The sequence below is a fragment of the Lepidochelys kempii genome, chromosome 8, assembly GCF_965140265.1.
Source record: "Lepidochelys kempii isolate rLepKem1 chromosome 8, rLepKem1.hap2, whole genome shotgun sequence".
Lineage (NCBI taxonomy): Eukaryota > Metazoa > Chordata > Testudines > Cheloniidae > Lepidochelys > Lepidochelys kempii.
The window spans coordinates 73,736,493-73,756,819 of NC_133263.1; the positions used below are offsets into that span (position 1 = coordinate 73,736,493).

General features: G+C 38.2%; 1 protein-coding gene across 6 annotated transcripts in view; it reads right to left on the reverse strand.

Moving 5' to 3' along the window:
- ABCD3 (ATP binding cassette subfamily D member 3) overlaps positions 1-20,327 on the reverse strand; it is a 76,053-nt gene that overhangs the window by 12,703 nt on the left and 43,023 nt on the right. For all 6 annotated transcript variants that reach the window (XR_012160408.1, XM_073357003.1, XM_073357001.1 and 3 more), the window contains 15 exons: positions 18,470-18,539; positions 17,340-17,437; positions 16,996-17,119; positions 13,792-13,848; positions 9,599-9,741; positions 9,164-9,233; positions 4,823-4,892; positions 4,592-4,689; positions 4,406-4,497; positions 3,576-3,667; positions 3,411-3,483; positions 2,656-2,719; positions 390-467; positions 217-282; positions 19-108 (listed from right to left, as the gene is read on the reverse strand). Coding sequence is in view for 5 of the 6 variants with exons in the window: in XM_073357003.1 (XP_073213104.1) it covers positions 19-108; positions 217-282; positions 390-467; positions 2,656-2,719; positions 3,411-3,483; positions 3,576-3,667; positions 4,406-4,497; positions 4,592-4,689; positions 4,823-4,892; positions 9,164-9,233; positions 9,599-9,741; positions 13,792-13,848; positions 16,996-17,119; positions 17,340-17,437; positions 18,470-18,539 (1,285 nt within the window). In the remaining variant the exon portion in view is untranslated. The remainder of the gene's footprint in view (positions 1-18; positions 109-216; positions 283-389; positions 468-2,655; positions 2,720-3,410; positions 3,484-3,575; positions 3,668-4,405; positions 4,498-4,591; positions 4,690-4,822; positions 4,893-9,163; positions 9,234-9,598; positions 9,742-13,791; positions 13,849-16,995; positions 17,120-17,339; positions 17,438-18,469; positions 18,540-20,327) is intronic.

A 20,327-nucleotide genomic window follows, 5' to 3' on the forward strand; every position in this document is an offset into this window, starting at 1 on the left:
GGAGAATGTCTCTTTTACCTGGTCAGATATCCCCTTCTTCCTCTGGTCTTCTACAGTATCTGGATATATTACTTGGTCTCTGAGGGTTCCTAGCGTCATATATGGTCTCTGGGATTAAATTACAAATTATTACAGCATTACAGACCTATGTAACAGTCATCAAATAAAGAGGTAACAAAAAATACAACTATCAATTACTATGGTACTTTGCTTTACCTGAGGAACGTAGAAAAGCTTTCCTCTCTCAGGCTTGGTTAGACATCCACCAAACAGAGGCCACAACTGCAACAAGAAAACAAAAGTCATAGAAAGAAAATTTCTCTTAAAAAATTAGGGTGGGGGGTTGTGTGTTTTTTAAAATGATAAATTTCATTTTAGTATTTCCTTACCTCACCAAGAACACGGAAAAGTGAACTCTTCCCACATCCGTTTGGCCCACAAATCAGAACATTTGCACCAGACTGAACCTAAAATACATGTCAACACATTAAACAATAGGAAAATGGGTCACCATGTGAAGATTATAATCCCTGCACAGCCCTATAAAATCCAGACCATGACTTCATAAGACCTCAAAACTGGAGTAAGCCTCTTCATGTGCTACGATGGAGGGGTCGGGGGACTGCATGCAGTTTGGTCTGGTATGGGGGAGCTGAGTGAGAAAGCTACACTGGAGGAAGAGTGGTGAGCAGAAAATATTGCTGAAAAGCTTTGTGTTTGATTGGAAGGAGTAAATTGGCAAGACAGTGAAGGAGGAGGGAGAGAAGGAAAGTATCATCTTGCTTTTGTTAAATCCCTTCCCTACTTTTGTCTGCAGGTTGCCTGCTTGGAAGACTAGCCTTTCAGGGCTGGGATCATATTGCCTTGACTGCCTTTAGCACACATAATAAAGGTAGGCACTATATAATAATGTCAAGATTCAGGGCAAATCACTGAATTTTAAAATTTAAATGGTCAAGCCTGTTATGACACTTGTGAGATTAAGCATAAATACGTAATCATCTTGTTTATCAAGCATTATCTACCAATCTAACAAGCATCCTTAATTTAAACATCAAATGTACCCCTCGAGCAAGTATGCCAAGATTTAACAATTTTAAGAACTTAAAACACTACATCCCACAGGCAAAGTTAAGGATACCCTGTAAAAATACAACGTGAAATTCAATTTCCTAGCTTTATGATTTTTTTTAAGGCATATCCATTGAAGTTACAGATTCTTATTTTTAACCGTAACTCAAACTTTATTTTTTTTTGGGGGGGGGGGGGGGGCCTTGAATTTACCTAAAGATGTTGATGGGCAATTTAAAAGGAACTTATAGGATTAAATTGCCTTATTTTTATTCAAACTTTTTAGTTAAAGATGTTTCAAAATTACAAGATGCCATAATGACATTCTAGAAAGCAAAAGAATATAATCAGGTCTTCAGGAATAGAATATAAAATTAGTATAATTGTTATAATGGGATTTTACTTTTCCTGCTTTATGTCATAACTGGAACAAAGCATCAGATGAAACTGGGTACTGACTATTCTACTTAACTAATTGCACACCTATGGCATTGCAATTTTGTTTTCTAGAATGATGAATTTTTTACTATAAATCGATCGTTACAATCGAACACAGGAAAAACCTTCCAGTGCCACCTATTGGACATGCTGTATAAAAACAGCACGAGGAAAACGGCAAACTGTGGTACATCTGAGCTGACACAATCCATCTTACACCATATAACTTACACTCTGTTATTTCAACTGTTGGCACAAACAGGTTTTTATCATAAAGAACACTTCAATTAGGCAGACTAATATCCAGTAACACTTTCTTTTCATATTCTTTCTCCCTCTACCACTCCATAACTTGTTTTCTGATTTCTTTACGTCTTAGGTTAAATTATTCATGCTATTGTGTGTAAACTTCTGCAATATATTTGTTGATGCAGAAATGCTAGGATAAGGAAAAGATCAGTAATTTCTACTCATATTTACATAAGTGGAATGTTTTCAACTAGTTTAGACCCAAAATGTGTGTTTGGGTAGAAAAGAGGAGAACGCTTTTAAATATAATGAAAACATTTCTATTTACAAATAGATTTACAAACATTTACTCCTTTCTACTCATGTAGATTTTCTCAAAAAATTAACTATGTATTCATCATTTTTGTACGTTTTGTGTCAGATACAGTGGTGTAGCACTGGTATTTGAACAAGTCCCATATAAATTCCCAAAGATAGGTAAAATTGCTGGTTTTCTAAAACTATAAAAGTTGAAATACACACAGACACTTCCAGACAAGTTTTGTGAGTGTGTAGTACCACAACATCATGCTAGTGCTAGAGAGCCCAACGTGAAACAGTTTTTAAGTTTCAGTGCCAATGCCAAGCAAAAAATGTTAAAAAGTGGTATACAAATAAAGAAAGCATTACCTGTGAAAAGGGAATACAATTTTGAAAAAATCCATTTTAATAGCCCAATATCTTATTAACAGAGTTAATTAACAAAATATGATTACCACACTGACAGTATCCCTATCCTACACACATCTTTTGTTCTTATTCTTGATTGTTTTCTTTGTTCATAACAGAATAAGTTTGTGGGAAATAGTCACCTTCATTTTTGAAGTGTTACATGAAGATTTATATCTTAGAACTTACCTCAAAATTAAGGTCTCGAATCAAAATGTCTCCATTAGGAGTTGCTAATGGAACATGATCAAACCTATGGGTAAAATTGACACATTACTACTACTATGACGTATAGTTCTTTACCAACTGGTCAACTCTGTGGAAGAACAGGATACTAGAACACAAGCAGGTGCTATGAAGGTACAGAGTTGCATGTGGCCAGAGCTGGACTGCTTCTTGGATTTTTTTTTTTTTAATTTAAAGAAGAGTAGGAGGTATCTTGACAAACATTAACTGAAAGCTTCTTCCTGGCATTTATAGCAAGACTTGGCTAAAAAGACTGTAAAAGTCTAAAAGGGTTCTAAAAGGCGCTAAAAGAGTTGTAAAAAAAGTCAGGGACAACTATATAGGCAAGCCATAGCTGTCAAGTGCCTCAAAGATGAAGTGGCTTGAAATGTATATAGAGAACGTTGGAAAGCCAATGCAGAAATTCTAGTAAGAGATGTAGTTTAACTGATAGGAAGTATAATGATCTGGGTAGTCATGTTCTAGGGGACAGCAGGACAGGTCAGAAGGGAGATTGATTCTGGAGAACCAGTAGAGAGTACTAAGGTTGTAGAATGCCTTATGCAGTGAGGATTGGGAGAAAAATTCTGTAGACATTGTACAGAAGGAAGTGGATATAAAATATTGTTATATGTAATGAACTGTATTAAAAATAGTGATATAAGGCAAGACTAAAAAGCAGGTTTATATTTTCTATACATTACACTTTCTATACATACTTGATAAGATTATCAGTGTTGATAATTTCTCCAGCCCCAGGTATCAAGGGAATAGTTTGGGTTCCATCTCCATCTTAAATTTTAAAAAAGATAAACAAGTATTAGAGACTAGATTTATGTCTGCCAAGGTGTGAGTATTGTGCATTAAACTTCTGTCATAATTACCTTTCTCTTGTTGTGATATCATAGTCCGCTGATATCTGCCCCTGTTCAAGTCCTTCAGTACTTGCATTAATTCTGTAATTCGAGCTGTGAAGCTAAAATAAGGATGCATTAAGAATTAATCTTCAGAAACATTTTAAGGATTTTATTGTTACGCACAAAAATAAACTACTAATAAGTACCCTACACTGTCAAAATTAAAATCATAATACGGAAGAACTGTAATCACATTTTTGCAGTGTGATTGGGATACAGTACTTTCTGAATGCAACCTGTTTCAAAACATACGTGTTTATTTTTTGTTGTATGTCTTGGGCTCATTACCTCAAGCACCAGATACTGCAAAACTCTGGAATATAATCAATTTTGCTCTAGAACTGCATTAAAAGCTTCCTAATTCCAATAAAGAAATCTTCTAACCTCTGCAGTTTACCAAGATGGCCCTTAAAATGGTGAAATATTTAACACTTTAGAAAGTTAAGCTTGAAGGTAAAACTTTCATATTAAAATATTCTCCCAACAACATTACATTAAGATGGAAAATGGTTTACTTACATACTGCCCATCACTGCTGATCTCACATTCAAAACATCTGCAACCACTAATAGGCTCAGAAATTACCAACGTACTTGAAAACATTAATTTTCCCTAATATTCTCACAATAAGATGTTTATTAATGTCTATATTTTTGCTGCACTGTGCAAAATGAGTGCACATTTGTTTTGTTTTAAACTACAATCCATTTATAAACAACAGCTATGGAGTACAGGAACTACATATATCTAAAATAAAATAGTTTTAAGCAGCTGTGAACACCAGTTATCAATCTTACCCAGCCAATCTGGTCATTTCACGGCCTGCCAGGACTATTCTGCCCAGAGCTTGAGACATTCTCAACAACATTCTTCCGCTTTGGTAGTAATCCTTAAATAGCAAAATACAACTATGTTTACTTATGTGAACTAACAAAATTCAAGCAATTATTATATTTTACTTATTTCTATTCTGCATTACTTACCTCCAAGAGTTCTGAATGGGTACTCTTTTGATGGCGAGGATGAGCTAGGTTCAGAAACGGACGACTAACGACCAGGTAACCAACCACAGTAGCTAGGTCTGCAATATTTAAAAGTAAATGTTTTCTAGCAAGAAAAGTTAAAATCAGAACATAAAATGAACACATATTAAAATATTTGTAACACCACTTGTACTATAAAAAACATTCCACTAGCATTGGGAAAACACTTACATTTGGCAATGATAGTATCTATGAATCCCATAGAAAACCTAAACAAGATGAAATTATGCAAATGTTCCACCTGGAAAAAAAACAATACATATGAAAAAATGTAACATACACAAATATTTGCCATGCGCCCTGCAATTACAATAGAGAAGCAAATTTAATTCTAAAAAAATAATTTATTTTGCAGTAAATCAAAGAGGCCCCAATAAAGATTGTGACCTAATTGTGTTAGGCACTGAGCAAATCCAGATAGAGTCCCTACCCCGCAAGTGCTTACAATATAATCTGAAAGAACACACAAACAACTGAACAGTAAATAAGAGGAAAGTTTGCAAGTGATGCAAATAAAGGACCTGGGTTGTGAAATAAAGGTCACTGTTAGATAGATTAGCTATAGTTTCAAATAATCAGGAAATGAAAAAATATTAAATAAAATCAGCTAATCCTAACTGCTAAAACATCTAGCTATAACTGGTTCACCTTTTTTGGAGGTGTCACAACAGAAGTGGGTCTGGTGGAGGCATTTGATGAAAAGACTAATAGTTTCACAGATTAATTCAAGGAGGATGTACCACTTACAAGGAAGAATGGAAAAAAGTGTGGAGATGTTTATAGGAGAAGTAGACAGAGATATTAAAATCTCATGTCACTGGCAGAACAAAGATGACAGACAGCAAGAAACAAAAGTGGATAGGTAATGGAACAAGAGTGAAGAACCTTCAAGGTGAGGAGGACGTATAGTCTAAATTTTGGTCTTATGGGAAACAAAATTAGTGAATGGATTCAGAGACTGGGGGTTGTTCCCACAGTCAGAACAACAGGCCAGAAAGAGTCGTAGTGGCAGTTTTTAAATGGGCCCAAGTGAGGTAAGATGGGTGTCAAAAAGGTCCAAAGGGGGTGTGCATGTCACAGTAATCAAGATGGGAGATGAGGGCCTATTCAAGAATTTTAGGGAAAAAATTAAATTATGTTCTTTTGCCAGCGTGTGGACCCCTCATGCATTTCGGTATGGCCAATTAAAGTCCACAGCTTTCAGTTCTTCCCTCATATTTCCCACTTGATCCTACTCCTTTGCTGAATACACCACCTATCATTCTTTATGGAATATGAGATGCATGTTCTCTCTCAAAACTGGCATTGCAGCCACTCAATTAACTAACAGGGGCTACTACACAGGTTAGTTAGCACATGTCATCTTTTCATTAGGGTCCAAATAGCACATTCCTCAAGACTGCTCCAAAACCTGCCATCTTCTGTATGACACTAGTGAGACTGCAGTGTAGCTGTAACTACGTTGGTCCCAGGATATTAGAGAGACAAGATAGATGGGATAGTATCTTTTACAGGACCCGAAAAGCTCTGTGTTGCTTCAAAGTTTGTCTCTTACCAACAGAAGTTGGTCTAATTAAAAAATATTACCTCACGCACCTTGCCTCACTAGTAAGATCATCACTCACTTGGCCAGTAGCAGTCTTGCAAGTTTACATACTGTGTGCTAAAACTAATTTATGTAGTAAATTACACACACACCAAACTCCACTAAAGTGCTGGCACATATCAGTGGTTTCAATGTACACTACCTTTCAAGAAGTTTAGAGTTTAATAAAACATTAGAAATCCAAGAAATTTAGAGTTAAATTTCTAAGGGTATCTCTACACACGGATTAAAAACATCAAAAGGATTGTCCATTGCAAACTTAGAGAAATGTAAAACTCATGGCTGAGCAACAAGGCAGATGAGATTTAGTCCTATGCAGACTCAAATGATATGAAGAACTTCTATGATACTCTGAGGACAATCTATGGGCCTAGGTCATCAGGAACATCTCCAATACTGAGTGCCAATGGTGACACACTGCTTATTGTGAAAGAAAAGCTACTGGAAAGGTGGGCAGAACATTTTAACAATATCCTCAATCAACAATCACCTATTAGTGAGGAGGCAATTGACTGGTAGCCCCTGACTGATATCAACCTCTCTTGCTGATCCCCCAACGCTGATCTGAAACTGCGAAAGCGACCTGCTATCAACTGGTAAAGTACCTGGTGCAGATGCTATACTAGCAGAAGTCTGCTATATTAGCAGAGACTTGCACGTGACTCTGAAATTGACTGAAGGTTTCCAGTCAACATGGTCTCAAAGAACTATATCTCAGGAGTACAAGGCTGTATCCATCATCCACTTATACAAGTGGAAAGACAACAGACAATCTTGCAGCAACTATCAGGGCACCTCCTTGTTGTCCATAGCTGGCAAAATTCTTGCCAGAATTTTTGTGCAACACATTGAACCAAGGGCTCCTGCCTGAGAGTCAATGTAGCTTCAGGAAAGGTCAGAGGACCACAGACAAGGTGTTTGCAGCTCATCAACTTCAGGAGAAATGCCTGGAACAGAACTCCAACCTGTATATGACTTTCACTGATCTGACAAAAGCATTTGATACGGTCAGTCGGGATGGCCTTTGGAAGATCATGGCAAAATTCAGTTGCCCAGAGAAATTCATCACAATGGTTCAGCAATTCCATAATGGCATGCTCACTTCCATTATGGACTGTCGACGGTGAGTCATCTGAACCATTCCCAGTCACCAATCGAGTGAACCAGGGCTGTGTGCTTGCCCCAACTCTCTTTAGTATGATATTTTCTGCCATGCTTACAGATGCCTTTCGTGACTGACACACCAGGATTGGCATCAGATACCATCAATCTGAGGAGACTACAGGCAAAGACCAAGGTACAGGAAATGACTGTTTGTAACCCTCCTGTTTGCTGATGATTGTTCCCTGAATGCCAAATCTGAGTCTGACATGCAGCAGGGTATCGACTATTTCTCTTCAGCTTGTGGCAATTTTGGTCTCACAATAAATATCTAAGACGAGAGAAGTGATGTACCAGCCTGCACCACAAAAGCATTACATAGAGCCTATTATCACAGTGAATGGTCAAATCCTCCAGGCAGTGGACAAGTTCACCTATCTCAGCAGTACACAGTCACGTGCAGTTCACATCAATGATGAAACCAACACCAGAATTGCCAAAGCAATTTGCCTTTGGCAGACTACATACAAATGTGTGGGAGCGCAGAGGCATGTGTCAACAAACAAAACTGAAGGTCTACAAAGCCATTGTGTTGCCAACTTTGATGTATGCATGAGAAACCTGGACGGTGCACAGATGCCATGCTATGAAGCTGAATCACTTTCACGTGGGTTGTCTGAGGAAACTAATGAGGATAAGATGGCAAGACAAGGTTCTAGACACTGAGGTTCTCCTGTGAGCAGACATTCCAAGCATCCATACTCTGTTGATGAAGTCACAGATAAGATGGGCAGGCCAAGTCACCAGAATGTCAGATGAGAGACTGCCAAAGATGATCTTTTATGGTGAGCTAAAGGAGAGAAAGCGCTCTCAGGGAGACCAGAAGAAACTTTTTAAAGACAGGGAGTCTAGTTATCCTTTGAGGTGTTTCAACACTGATCCAGAGTTATGGGAAGATCTTGCTAATGATTGTTCTACCTGGCAAAGTGTCATCCATACTGGAGCTACAGTCTGTAAGCAGAGAACTACTGAGATAGAGCAGAAGCACCAGCAGCGTAAATCTCACACCAGCAGCATGTCCGCTGTTAATCAAGTAACCCATAGCAGCATCTCTTGTTCAGTGCATCACAAACTGTTCAAAGCTCAAATTGGCCTGATCAATCACTCGTGTTCACAGAAACGAAATCAATCAGTGATGTAGTGGTTGTCTTCGAACTTGAAGAATGAGCAACACTTTCACTTTTTAAGAAGTTCAGAGTTTAACAAAAAACTCATTAGAAATCCAGAAAATTTAGAGTTAAATTTCTAAGGGTATATCTACACAGGAATTAAAAACCAACTGCTGGCCTGCGTCGTATGACTTGGGCTCGCAGGGCATGGGCTCTGGGGTTGAAAAATCACTGTGTGCACAGTCAAGCTTGGGCAGAAGCCTGAGCTCTAGGACCCTCCACCCTTGCAGGGTGCCAGAACTCAGGCTCCAGTCCAAGCCTGAATATCTACACAGCAATATTTAGCCCCACAACCCGAGTCAGCTGACCCATGCCAGCAGTGGCTGTGCTGGTCTTTTATCCTTGTGTAGACGTACTTTAAGAAGCTACGATTAATTTGGTGCATATGTGCCAGACCGTTTGCAGTAAGATTTCTCCCCCTCACAATACAGTTTTCAGCTGAAGGAAGGATTGAGGCAAAAACAAAAAGACTAGCACAAATTCAGCATTATGAACCACCATAACAATATTCCTTAGAATTTGGTTAAGTGAAAATTTAGCATTTAAGCTATAATCAAGTATTTTATGCTCTCTTACCAGTTTATGAAAGGTTTTATGAATCGTCTGTTTTTCCCTTAAATTCCCATTATAAAAAGCAATTTCTTCACTAAAAAAAAAAAAAGACAATTCATTTAATTTTTAATATAGACAATCCTTGCAGAGCGACCAGCCTGAAAAAGTTAGCTATAAAAATGAAGCTCTAATAAAAGACATTATTTTAATTACCTTCTCACCAAAGATGAGTTTACAATATTACCACAAGACAACTGTAGGACAGAGCTTTATAGTATCTCAACTACAGTTTGCCTTTTAAAATGAGTAAATAATGGATATAGGAGTTATTAAATAATTAGTCCACATAGAAATATAAACATTTTCCTCAAAATTAATTCAGTACGTTTTTAGAATTTACTTGAGTAAGTACCTTGCAATACTACAAAGATTTCATTTATTCAACAAATAAATCCATACCTATTTGTAATGAGCCGTGAATTGACAAATCTGTACTCTCCTTCATATTTTTGTTCAGCAATCGTCATCCTGCCAATGGGTCTCCTTAGACGTGTAAGGAAAAAGCCTGAAACTATCAAGTAGGCCATCATGGTAGCTGGACCCTGTGAATATTAAAGAAAAAGACAGGACTATAAAAACTCTAGAACTAAGGAGCTGCACACTTGTAACTTCTGTAGGTCAAGCACACTGGACCCACCAGAGGCTCCTTGCATCCCTCTATTCCTCCTGCCACCAAGCTCCCTGTGTGCCACCGGCCCCTCTATTTCAGGAACTCCTGTCCCCCTACCCACTATACCACTGTCTCTCACATTCCTGGTGCTCATTTCTTCCCCCTGCTTTCCCCTCTCCAGATCCCTGCTTCTATGCCCCCCACCCCCCGTGTGTGTGTTAGGGGGAGCACTTCCCCCTATGATCACCAAGTCCAGTGCCCTCCAGGTGCCTGCTTCCCCTACTACCACCAGCACCCCAGTCCTCTTTGAGTCCCTGCTTCCTCCCCCTCCACCGCTCTATCCCTCCAGTCCCTGCTGCTTCCCCCCTACCCTCACACTCTTGCCCCATCCACACTGGAACCCCATTCTATCTCCCCGCTCCCTCCCCCCACCCCCGGCCATACACACAGTTATTCCCCCACCCATCCTCAGGTCTCTGATTCCCACCCTATAATCCTTCCCTTTAAAAGTCTCTTATTTCTGGTGCAATCCAGACTTCATACACTGTTCCCACACAGCAAATTAAGCTGCTGCTGCTCTGATGTATGTAGGCAGCAGCCGCGGGTGGCAGAGAGATTAGTCTGTGGGTCCTGATATTCCTGAAAATCAAGGAATAGTATTCCAATTTGCACCAATTCCAATTCGTGCCATAGATTTCTATAACATTCCGTGGAATTTTGTAATTGATCGGACACAGCATTCCAAAGTTATGGCATTGCAGATGAATGTCATCAAGTGTTGGACCTTGCTTCACTCAGCCAAAACGGATAAGCATTTCTTTAAGCAATAATTTTACAACTTCAAAATCTTTGAAAAAATAGTATAAGTCATGCCATCACAATGAAGAAGGATTAAAGTCTGATTTCAATTCAAAGCTAGAACCTGGACATTTTAAAAGGTGCTTATGTAACATGTTAAACTTTCAGCGTGCCATACCACATTCATGGAAGTTTTTTTTTTTTTTATTTTAAAATCAAATCGCTTTTCTTGTAGTTACTTTATAGTTAATACTGCATTAACATAGACTTACTAAATTATGTAACCATCTGAAAACAGCAAGAATTTATTTGGTTTATTTGAAAATAAATTTTATGTTAACGCTGGCACAGGTTTGCCATGATTAGTCAAAAGATTTGCTGCTTAACTAGCTTGCTTACCCTTCTTCCAAACCTAACAATGCACACACTGGTTACTTGCTGCTGGAAACTGAACATTTTTGTTAATGTACAAAGTTTGTAAGATTGGAAAATACTTACTAATTTTACTAATTTACTAATTTTACTAATTTAACAGATTTTTAATTTTAGGTTATGACATTATGAGTGTAATTTAATATCTCATTAAAAGGTGACAGGGCCAGAAAGAGTTAATTAACTCACAGATTGACCTGAACCATAGCCAAACTTTAAAGGAGGTTAAGAAGATATGTAAATGATTAGAGCTTTGAAATGTAAGTCTGCATTGTTAGAGATAGAAGGGTAGATGTTTGTTCAGGTCTTGTGATGTAAGCAAACAAGTCTTGTCTATTGCTATAGCTTTGGTTTTTTAACATTTATGAAGACACTGGAGTGAAATAGTATTATAGTCTATATGTCTCTTTGAAGGTTGTGGTAACCTGTAGCTGAACTGTTTAATGGATAAGTTACCTGTGCTAAATGCCATGATGTTTAGAAGAAGGAAAGTTAAGCCTGTTGTTCAGGCCAAAAGGCTGCTGGAAATGTATAAAAACCCTGGGACCCGATCCTTCTTCATCTCAGATCTGCTTTGGGTTTCAGGAGGGGGAAACCTTAAGCCATAAAGATTGAGATCCCCAGTCACTGACTGGAGTCGCCCTGAATATGGACATTGGACTATAACCTATGGACTATTTCTAAAAGGACTTTTGGCAACTACAAGCTCATCTCTGCTATGTATCTGAACCTCAAGAACTGAATTCAAGTCTGTATGTATATTGATCTTTTAACAAACACTCTCTTTTCTTAATAAATTTTAGCTTAGTTAATAAGAATTGGCTATAATAGCGTATTGTGGGTAAGATCTAAGTTATAAACCACTACCCTGATATAACGTGACCCGATATAACACGAATTCGGATATAACGCAGTAATACAGCGCTCTGGGGGCCGGGGCTGTGCACTCTGGCGGATCAGCGTGTCTGAACGGCATGTTAAGGGTGCCAGGCCAGGGCCGAGGGGTTGGATAAGGGGCAGAGGGTCGGGGGGCGGGGGGGTTAGGGAACAGGGAGCAAGGGCGGTTGGATGTTTTGGAGGTTCTGGGGGCAGGGTGGTCAGGGGATGGGGGCGTTGGATAGGGGTCGGGGCAGTCAGGGGACAGGGAGCCGGGGGGGGGGGGGAGTTGGATTGGTTGGGGGTTCTGAGGGGTCAGTCAGGGGGTGGGAAGTGACTATTAATAACGGAAATGCTTGAGGCCAAAGCAAGTTCGATATAACACGGTTTCACTGATAACGTGGTAAGATTTTTTTGGCTCCTGAGGACTGCGTTATATTGGGGTAGAAGTGTAACTGGACCTGGGTGTGGTGGCTGATCCTTTGGGATTGGAAGAACCTTTTCTTTTGTATGATGAGATAAGATTTTCAGTAATCATCATCATATCTGACTATGTGTCCGGATGGAGGCTTGAGGCTGGGTACTTTAAGGGAACTGCGTTGTTTGGACTTCTGAGTAACCAGTGAGGTACTATAGAAGCTGTTTTGTGCTGGCTTGGTATATCTAAGTATTGAAATATCCACCAGCTTTTGGGGTTTGTCTGCAGTTCACCCTAATTGAGTGACCTCAGCTGGTTCCCACGGGCAGCATCGTCACATAGGTTTACTACAACTTTAGCACTACTAAAACAGTTACCCTACACAAAGAAAAAAAACTTTCATTTCCTTCATATAGCAAAAGTACAGTACACAGCATTCCCTGTTAACAAGGCAACATTGAAAGCAGTTGCATAATGGAATCCAAGATGATACCATTTGCTCTTCTAAATACAGAGAAATATATGTGCTATCTCAGATGTAACTGAGAAGAAACTCTCCTACTAGAAACTTGAGACTATCACATGTTCTACAATTCTGAAGTTTAATAATTATGCAGGTCACCTGTAGTTTCTAAGACAACCCCATACATTCCTCCCTCTTTAGGCACAGACATAGACCCTACTATGAATTCTCTGGTGCAGTCTTCAATGTGAAATTATGGGAAATCAGTAAGCAACATTTATCCAGGGGAAAAGAAAGTGTGATGTGTGCTGAAGGAGTACTCCTTGAAAGAAAATTAGGCTCCCACTGTAAAGTATAACTTCTTTTATCTTTCTACAACTCATGAACAGAGGTAAGACTAGCAAATAGTAATGAAGCAAGAATTAGACACAAAACGCCTGTATGAGGATTTTTTTTCCCCACCTGCGAAGATAAAGCAAATAATTTAAAAAGAGCTTGTACTGACTCTTAAATTTTATATTAAGTCTAAGATGTTGCTTCTCACATTTCTGTCTTCTGTCCCAAATCCTGTACAACAAACAGCTCCCCTTTGATGTTGTAGGTTTTATAGAGATAGGAAATATGTTTTTGTAGAGTGTAAACAACTGTGGTACAAGACATAATCCAGCTAGAAAAGGTACTGCACAACTGATGAAAGCCTTTTGTACAACTGATGAAAGGAAACGAAGAACCTGCAGGTCTTTCTAGAAGTCATCTGTTCTCTTGAAAGCCTCCAAATTCTCAGATATCAGTTTTTTTATTTTGTTTCCTTCAAAATAGTGAGCTTTTATGGCACTTCATAACTAGTATGAAAACAGATGTCCATTTTCTGAAAGAATACAGTATATTTAAAAGTAGCTGAGTATGATTTTCATCGATCTCCAAATGGATATAATAGCTAAGACACTGAAAGATTTATTTCAAGCATCGTAAACTTTTTTTTAAAATAGATTTACCTGAGCTCCTATGGCATTTGTCAGCTTGAAGATATACAAAACTATATCCAAAAATGGCTGCAACAGAAAAAAGTTAGTATTAGAAGACACAGAAGAAAACATGGATATAAAGAGTAAAATCATCAGATTTTGTAGCATATTAATCGGGTACATACTTCAGTTAACATAAAATTGTAAAAGTTTACATTCCATAATTAAACAAAAAGCTGAAACAAAAAGCAACATTCCAGACAGCCTGATAATTTAGGCTACATATTTTGCTCAGCAATTGAAAATGGCATCATGTGTGCTTAATACTAATCGTCACACACCCTGCAGAGTACATTAAAAAATTATACCTCCCAATTTGGTTTAAGCTTGTTAAACTGAACAACAAAGGGCTAAATCCTAGCCTTTCTAGAAACAATCATGCAGAGTGGGGACGGTCTGGAATGAGGAGTGACAGCATACAGCTGGCCATGCATATGGCACAAGGGACATTCAACTTTAAAGGGCAGGATGACACCAGATTGTCATGACACTCCTGATGCAGTTTATCACTTCTCTGAGTTGCAGCAACTCAACTGCAATTTTGAATGCTAGTTACTACATACTAGACTGGCCCTTAATCTGAAAGCCCTCCCTTTTGGAGAGGAAGTTCACATCCCCAACATACTAGCTAGGTGTATCGCCTAACACATTTGTGCTCTCTGAATTCATCCTGGCTGGCTGCTTGCACAAGCATAAAATGGTCTCCCTGGCACAGTAATATACCAGACGGAAGAATTTCACCCTTGCGAGGTGTGTCCTAATGGTGGTCAGACAGTTGTTATGGGAGATAGAAGCCAAACTGAAAGGGGTTATTTGTTGATCAAAATATGTTAAAAAAATTTGTTTTACTAACTTATGGCAATTTAAAACATTATAAATACTATAAGTTGATCTAACTGATGGGTGGCTTTGTTTGTTTTTTAATGGATCACTAGTATTGAGTTGTGAAAACAAGAACTTAAAAAATGTAACTTCCAACAGATTTCCAATGTACGTTAGAACACTATGTGGGAAAAGTCACTGTTTTCTCATAATGATGTTCTAATTTATTTTATTAATATTCATCTTTAACTCCTAAATGAAAGCTATAGAATTTTTCTAATCTCACAAGTCTGATGGATCATACCAGGAAAAGCATTTCTTATTCCAGTGCATGTTTTCAAAGTGCCGTATATTACATCAGAGATTGTATACATATTCAATGTAAAATTGCTCATACAGAGTTACAGTAATTTGTGTATCCCTCAGAATGCTCTTATCCACCTGTGTCTACTTAAAGAAACAGAGGAGTACACGTTATGCGATAAACACCAATATCTTAAAAGCAGGAACCATAGACACATACCTCATGGTAACTACATCTTAAGAAGAGATATATCAATTGTGTGACTCTCCTTCTTTCTTACAAAAGAAAACATATCTAATAGTTTTAGTTTTGTTACCAGTACCACTCATGAAACAGTTTTCAAAATCTTTTCAACATCTTTTGTTTACTTTGCATATCTTACTCAGTTTGGTCAAGCAAGTAAATGTCATAGGACAAAGGCTGTGTTTGTATTTGACTACAAAAAAATAGAGCGCAATGAACACCGACTGCAGTGGTCACCAACCGGTCGATCCTAGAGATTCTCCCAGTCGAACATGATCTCCGACAGTGCAGCGGGGCTGCCACAGTGGCAGAATCCCTGCCTGCCCTGGCCCCACGCCACTCCCGGAAGTGGCCAGCGCGGCTCTGCGGCCCTCCCCCCCCTCAGAGCTGACACCCCAAACCCCCTCCTGCACCCAACCCCAGCCCTAACCACCCTCTCAGAGCCAGCACCCCGCATCCCCTCCTGCACCCCAACACTCTGCTAAAGCCCAGAGCCCCCTCCTCCACCCTAACTTCCTCCAAGAGCTTGCACCCCAACCCCCTGCCCCAGGCTCAGCCCGGAGCCCCCTCCCACACTGTGAACCCCTCAGCCCCAACCCAGAGCCCACACCACTTCCTGAAGCCCAACCCCTTGCCCCAGCTCAGTGAAAGTGAGTGAGGGTAGGGGAGAGCGAGTGACGGGGGTGGGTGTTAGGGGCAGGCGGCTTCGGGGAAGGAACTGGGTAGATCCTGGATTACCCTTAAATTCAAAAAGTGATCTTGGGTATAAAAAGGTTGGAGACCACTGACCTATTGTATGACCTATTCCATATACAAGAATATTTCATTTTAATCTATAGTCATTTTCTAATATTTGGACTGAAATACTGCAAGGGAATATTCTTCTATAAAATTAAACTGGTTCCTTTAAAGATAAATATCTGTTTCAAAGACATTTTTCTGTTGATCTTCAATTTTGTGAAAGTCTCTTGCTTCATCCAACCAGGTCTCAATGAAACATGCCCTACTAGATACCACTATTATAAAATTGTGAAGCATTAGGTTTATATTCACAACAAATCTAGCATTGTCCAACCAAACTTTCATGCAGGAGTAATTTCAAGGACAGAAAGTCATCCTAATAAGTATTTTTAAACCTGCTAGCTCTGCTCACTTACCCACCCAATTACTTCTGTACATAGAGCCAACTTCTGAACACTTCGATAAAAAAAACTCCTCCACTAAATTACAAAACTGCCTTCAGGATAGGCACTTTTGCTTCCCTGCTCCAAAGTTAGGAAACACACCTGAAACCATTAAGTAAAGAGGGCATTTCTTTATTCATTTCACCCTTCCCCACCACTGAAACACAAACCACTCACATATTAAAATCAAAGAGAAAAGACAAATAAGAATGAGAATTTTCTTTCCCTTGAAAACTAAATAATTGACAAAAGACTGTGCTCTCACAACCTTCTCAAAATGGTGAATATTAAAAGAAAACCAAAAGGAAAAAATTACTGTTTGTGGAAGGAGCATGGAAGGGGGGGAAAAAAAATCACAAATAAGGAAAAAGACCATTGTGTAAGGAAAAATATTTCCCTCACATAACACTGACTGAAATGAATTCACTAGATATAAAGTGGACTCAATCCTATACAATAATTCATAAATGAAAGTGATCTTCCTAAACTGACAAGATTTATCACCCATACATTTATTCAATGCTATTTGTATTCCTTGACACTTGTAATGTTTGCACAGTGTTTAATGATTCCAAATGACAACTATTAATAAAAGATTAAAGTTTTATTAAAGGAACTCACCTTACTAAGGTTTGAGTACAGGTCCACTACACTGTTACAGAATTTTTCCACATCCTGTGTGAGCAGTTGATCTGGATTAGCTATTCTGTTGTCCAGATTTCCCATTTTGTAATACGTATAAGCCCTAAAACATCAACAAAACAATGATTGAGAAACTTGCTATGTTTTACCTAAAATGAATCAATGATTCAAGTAGTATTAAATGAGTAGCTGAAAGCCACTTCAGAACATTTATAAACTCCACAAACTATCCCATCTCTTATTTGATATTTACTTGGATTTATTTTACAGTTGATACATTACACCGCACTTTTAATATTTTAAGCATTAAAGTTATGACTTACTGTAAATATTCCTCATAGAGGTATTTTGTGAGTCTTACTCGGAAGCAAAGCTTAAGTTCATTTAGCCCATACTTCAAAAAGTTATTTACCAGGGAGATCTAGGAATAAATAATAGTAATACAAGTTAATACAAACAAACCAAAAACAGTTGGATTAAATAGATCATGCAAATTGCTTGCTTACATTGGTAAAAGTTCAAAACACAATTTTACCTAGTCAGACTTTGTACACAAATTGATTTAAATTAACTAAGACCCAGATCTTGCAAATGTCTAAACACCAAAGTAGTCTCATTTAAGTCAATGACACCATTCACGTACTTAAAGTCAAGCAAGTGCATAATTATTTGCAGGTATCATGGCCTATATTTCTATTTCAATTTTAAAAAGCTTTGGATCATCAAATGAGTACTAACAATACATACTATAGTACTGATAAAAGTTAAAACTGGTCTTATTGTTACAACCAAACATTTAACTCTCATAAGCAGTTTTAGAATGTATTTACCATCTCAGCCCCACACCCTACCTTTAAAATTGTATCAGCTTGTTTTCTGGCCTATTTTAAAATTTGGTTGCATTTTTCTTTAATTAGGGAGAATCATTCCCCTTAATGTGCTGGGTTTATTTCCAGAACAATTTGTTTTAGCATTCCTAGGAGATATGAACAGGCTGTAAGTCACTTAAAAAAAACCCTGAATGTTAAAAACATTATGTGTTTTGAAAGATGGTTAATGTGAAAAATCTTACCTTTATTTTGAATCTGCTTGAAAAACAAAAACTAAATTATTTAAGTACCAGTAGTTACCTGATCACAAACCTTGACAACTTATTGTCATCAATTGGCAACAGGGATTTTAAATTACTCATCAATTCCAACAGACAAACCTAGCAGTCTAAAAGATTAATTAAGGGCAAGACAATTCTGCTGAATCAATAGGCAGCCAATAGAGAAACCTGCACTCAAATATTTCCCTACTTCTTACAACCAGAAAGTGAAATCAAACCACCCATTCTAAAAACAGTTTACTTTTAAAAGTTCTGAGAAATGCATTTGGAATCTCTTCATGATTTCTGAATTTATATTTTAAATCGCTTTTAACAAACAAACAAAAAAAAAAAAGCACTTACAGCAGGCATGGCAGCGATGAAGTTGAACAAGTACCTCTTGAAATCTTTTCTGCTGCGACCAATGATAGCACTGCAAACCACCACATGCTACGTATTAGTTGTGAGAGAAAGCAAGTACTACACACACACACCCGCCCACCAGGGAGGGCAGATGGGTGATCCTGACTAGTTCAGGAGGGCAGAGGTAACAGGGTATAAGAAAGGATCACTGTGGAAAACTGCAGTACCAAATGTTGTATCAACAACAACGTCAGGTAAAGTGGAAGGTGGCTCACTGAAAGCCACCTGCCTTCTCTCCTTGTTCTTGTTGTGACCCCTAACATTAGAGGCTACAGGAGGAGCTCACATATACTCTTCCCTGCTCCCATGGCACTTAGTAACCTTGGGTAACAAAAGGACACTACTCACCCCAGCAGCATACTGCCTTCGGGGGGGGGGGGGGGGAGGAGAGAGAAAGGAAGGTGCAAAGTGGAAAAAGTTAGCAAAATATGTAAAAGAAAAAGAGGAATAAGAAAGGAGGGGGGGAGAATACACAGAAGAGAAACAAAGAAAAACACAACAGAGAAGATGAGATGTGAGAAAACAAATGGACAGGAAAAGAGAATGAGTACTTGCAACCATATCAGAACATGGTGTAAAGAGACTGAGTAGGACCATCTGTCAATCCATTAAAATGGGTGGGTGAGGAATTGTAAATTTATTTTTAGGCAAGCAGTTAGCCTACATTTAGGATCAAGATTTATTTTTCTTCCTCTGTTTGTTGAGAAAGACTAAGTATAGATTTTTATTTTTAGAGAGATGGCAGGCAAGAAGGAAGAATCAACACCACCATTTAATTTAAATACCACAGTAAACACATATTTTGAAGCAAAAACAAATATGAAAACATAGGAGCAATGGAGTTTTTTTTAAAAATTAGCTGAAATTGTTCAAAATAAATCTATTATGGCAAAAACTTTTGAGATGAAAAGCAAATTGCATCAGTACTGCATCAGTTATGAAATATTTAGCATCAGTAGAGCATGTGCATGCTACTATTTTCAACAACTATTTACCAAGTGGGATTGAAGCTATAAATGTAAAAAGAATTTCTTACTTACGATTGCACTGCAAGAAAAATAAAATTGTACATAATTCAACAACTATATATATATTTCTGATTATAGAACCATAGAAATGTAAGGCTGGAAGGGACCTCAAGAAGTTCTCAAGTCTAGCCTCCTGCAATGAGGCAGGACCAAGTAAACCTAGACCATCTCTGACAGGAGTGTGTTCAACCTTTTCTTTAGAACCGCCAATGATGGGGATTCCATGACTCCCTTGGAAGCCTATTTCAGAGCTTAACTATGCTTATAGTTAGAAAGTTTTTCCTAATATCTAACCTAAATCTTCCTTGCTGCATGTTAAGCCCATTACTTCTTGTCCTGCCTTCAGTGGTCGTGGAGAACATAGAAAATAATGTTGCTTTAATGACTGCATAATTACACAGGTCAAAAGCACCGTAAAATACATTACTGCACAACTGCAATGGGAAAACTGACTTTTTCCATCTACTATAGGGAACACTACAACAGTAGTGCATTCTGGATTGCTCTCTGTAGGGACAGTTAATGTCTATCTCATGAGCTGATAGTGCCCTCAAAGACACCAATATCCACAAAACAAGAAAGATTGACTGATAATATCTACAGTATGAAAGAGCTAACTTCAATTTAAAAAAATGCATCCCACTTTAGAATCATGTAACTCAGATTTAAAAAAAAAAAATCAAATCCTCTTTCTTATACGGTCTGTGCTGCGTCTAATACTATTCAATATTTTTATCAATTTCTTGGATAACTGAGTGGAGAGTATGCTT